Here is a 1,572-nt window from a genome sequence, read left to right on the forward strand (position 1 = left end):
CTTAATTTCTTAATTATTATTTATTTATTTTATTTATATATTATATATTTAGGGATATTTTTAAATATAGTAAAATAAAATAAAATATTTACAATTTTGGATTCTATTAATGATAGACACTAATAGACTTTTATTATTGTCTATTAATATGACTCATAGAAGCATATGAATTTTGCTATATTTTGTAAATATTTTGTCAAATTTACCATTTTTTAAAATTATTCTTTTATTTATTTTAATATTATTTTTTAACTATAACCATGTTTCCGTTCTGCCTAAGTTTTACCACAAGTTAATAGTTTATTTTTTACCACAACCGGTCTGCCTAAGTTAAACCCCAATTTTTAAAAATAAACTAAAAATTTTAATAGCTAAAACATCAAAATTATTATAAATATAATAATATATTGTAATAGTTGTAGTGTAGTGGCTGTGGTTTATTATATTATATGTATAAATTTTTTCTAGATCATCCACTTGACCAAACCCTAGGTAGTACCTAAATTTCAATAACTTCCTTATTGTAAATACATAAATTTCAAAATATGTGTCTACATGAATATCTCCGACATATTTTAAAATGTAGAGAAAATTTATAAATTTGGTGATTTATATATATTGATACTTTACCGATATATCCTTTGTATTTCAATCATCTGAGTTGGAAGTTTAGGAGAAAAACGAATTTGGATGGCAGGTAGACCATAAATGCATCCTAAGTTCAAAATCTAAGGGGGGAAAAAAGTGGTATTTTTTATTTGACGGGAAGTAAAAGGAGGGTTGTGAATAAATGGATTTGGATCAAAAATGAAGGGTAGGTAAGGAAAGGAAGAAAGTCGTTTTAATCCTGTGCGATAATTTTATAGTGCTCCCTCCGGTTTCCGCGTCCTTTAACAACCCCTATAAATTAACCCTTAAACCCATCCCCCCTAAGCCATTCCCATAAATCATTTCCCATTCCTTCCAACACTTTCGACAATAATGAATTCCCGCTCCGCTACCTTCCTCTTCCTCACCCTCCTCCTCACCCCCCTTCTCGCCGCTGCTTGGAAGCGCTCAGTGCCCGGCGGCTGGAGTAAGATCTCAGACGTCAAAGATCCGCACGTTGAAGAGATCGCAAAGTTCGCGGTCGCCCAGTACAACGAGCAATCCAAAGGCGTTGCAATCGAATTCAAACGCGTCGAGAGTGGCGAAACTCAGGTGGTTGCCGGAACCAATTACCGCCTCGTGATCGATGCCAAGAGAGGCGAATCGATTGGCAAATATGAGGCGTTGGTTTGGGAGAAGCCATGGGAGAATTTCAAGAAACTTCAATCCTTCAAGCCTGTTGCCTAATTAATCAGTAAAGCCCTAATTTCACGTCTATTTTGCTCTTAGTATTTGGTAATTAGGAAAAATAAAGTAATATTTCGTAGTAATTTCTGGGCAAATCGTTTCTCTTGTCGTTTGTGGATTGATCTGTCTTTGGTTACCAGATCTTTGTAATTTTATATTAAAAAGATTTGTTATAAATGTATTGAATTTCTAAATATTGGGATCTCTCATCTGCATAAAAAGGGAATGAATGAACAA

The 1,572-nt window shown here is 33.1% G+C and overlaps 1 protein-coding gene across 1 annotated transcript; it reads left to right on the forward strand.

The window, feature by feature from the left end:
• The first annotated feature begins 981 nt into the window (after window positions 1–981).
• Window positions 982–1,335, forward strand: LOC103501752 (cysteine proteinase inhibitor 5). The gene has a single exon (XM_008465438.3). The coding sequence runs from the start codon at window positions 982–984 to the stop codon at window positions 1,333–1,335; it is 354 nt and encodes a 117-aa protein (XP_008463660.2).
• The last annotated feature ends 237 nt before the right edge of the window (window positions 1,336–1,572 follow it).

The sequence above is a fragment of the Cucumis melo genome, chromosome 12, assembly GCF_025177605.1.
Source record: "Cucumis melo cultivar AY chromosome 12, USDA_Cmelo_AY_1.0, whole genome shotgun sequence".
NCBI lineage: Eukaryota > Viridiplantae > Streptophyta > Magnoliopsida > Cucurbitales > Cucurbitaceae > Cucumis > Cucumis melo.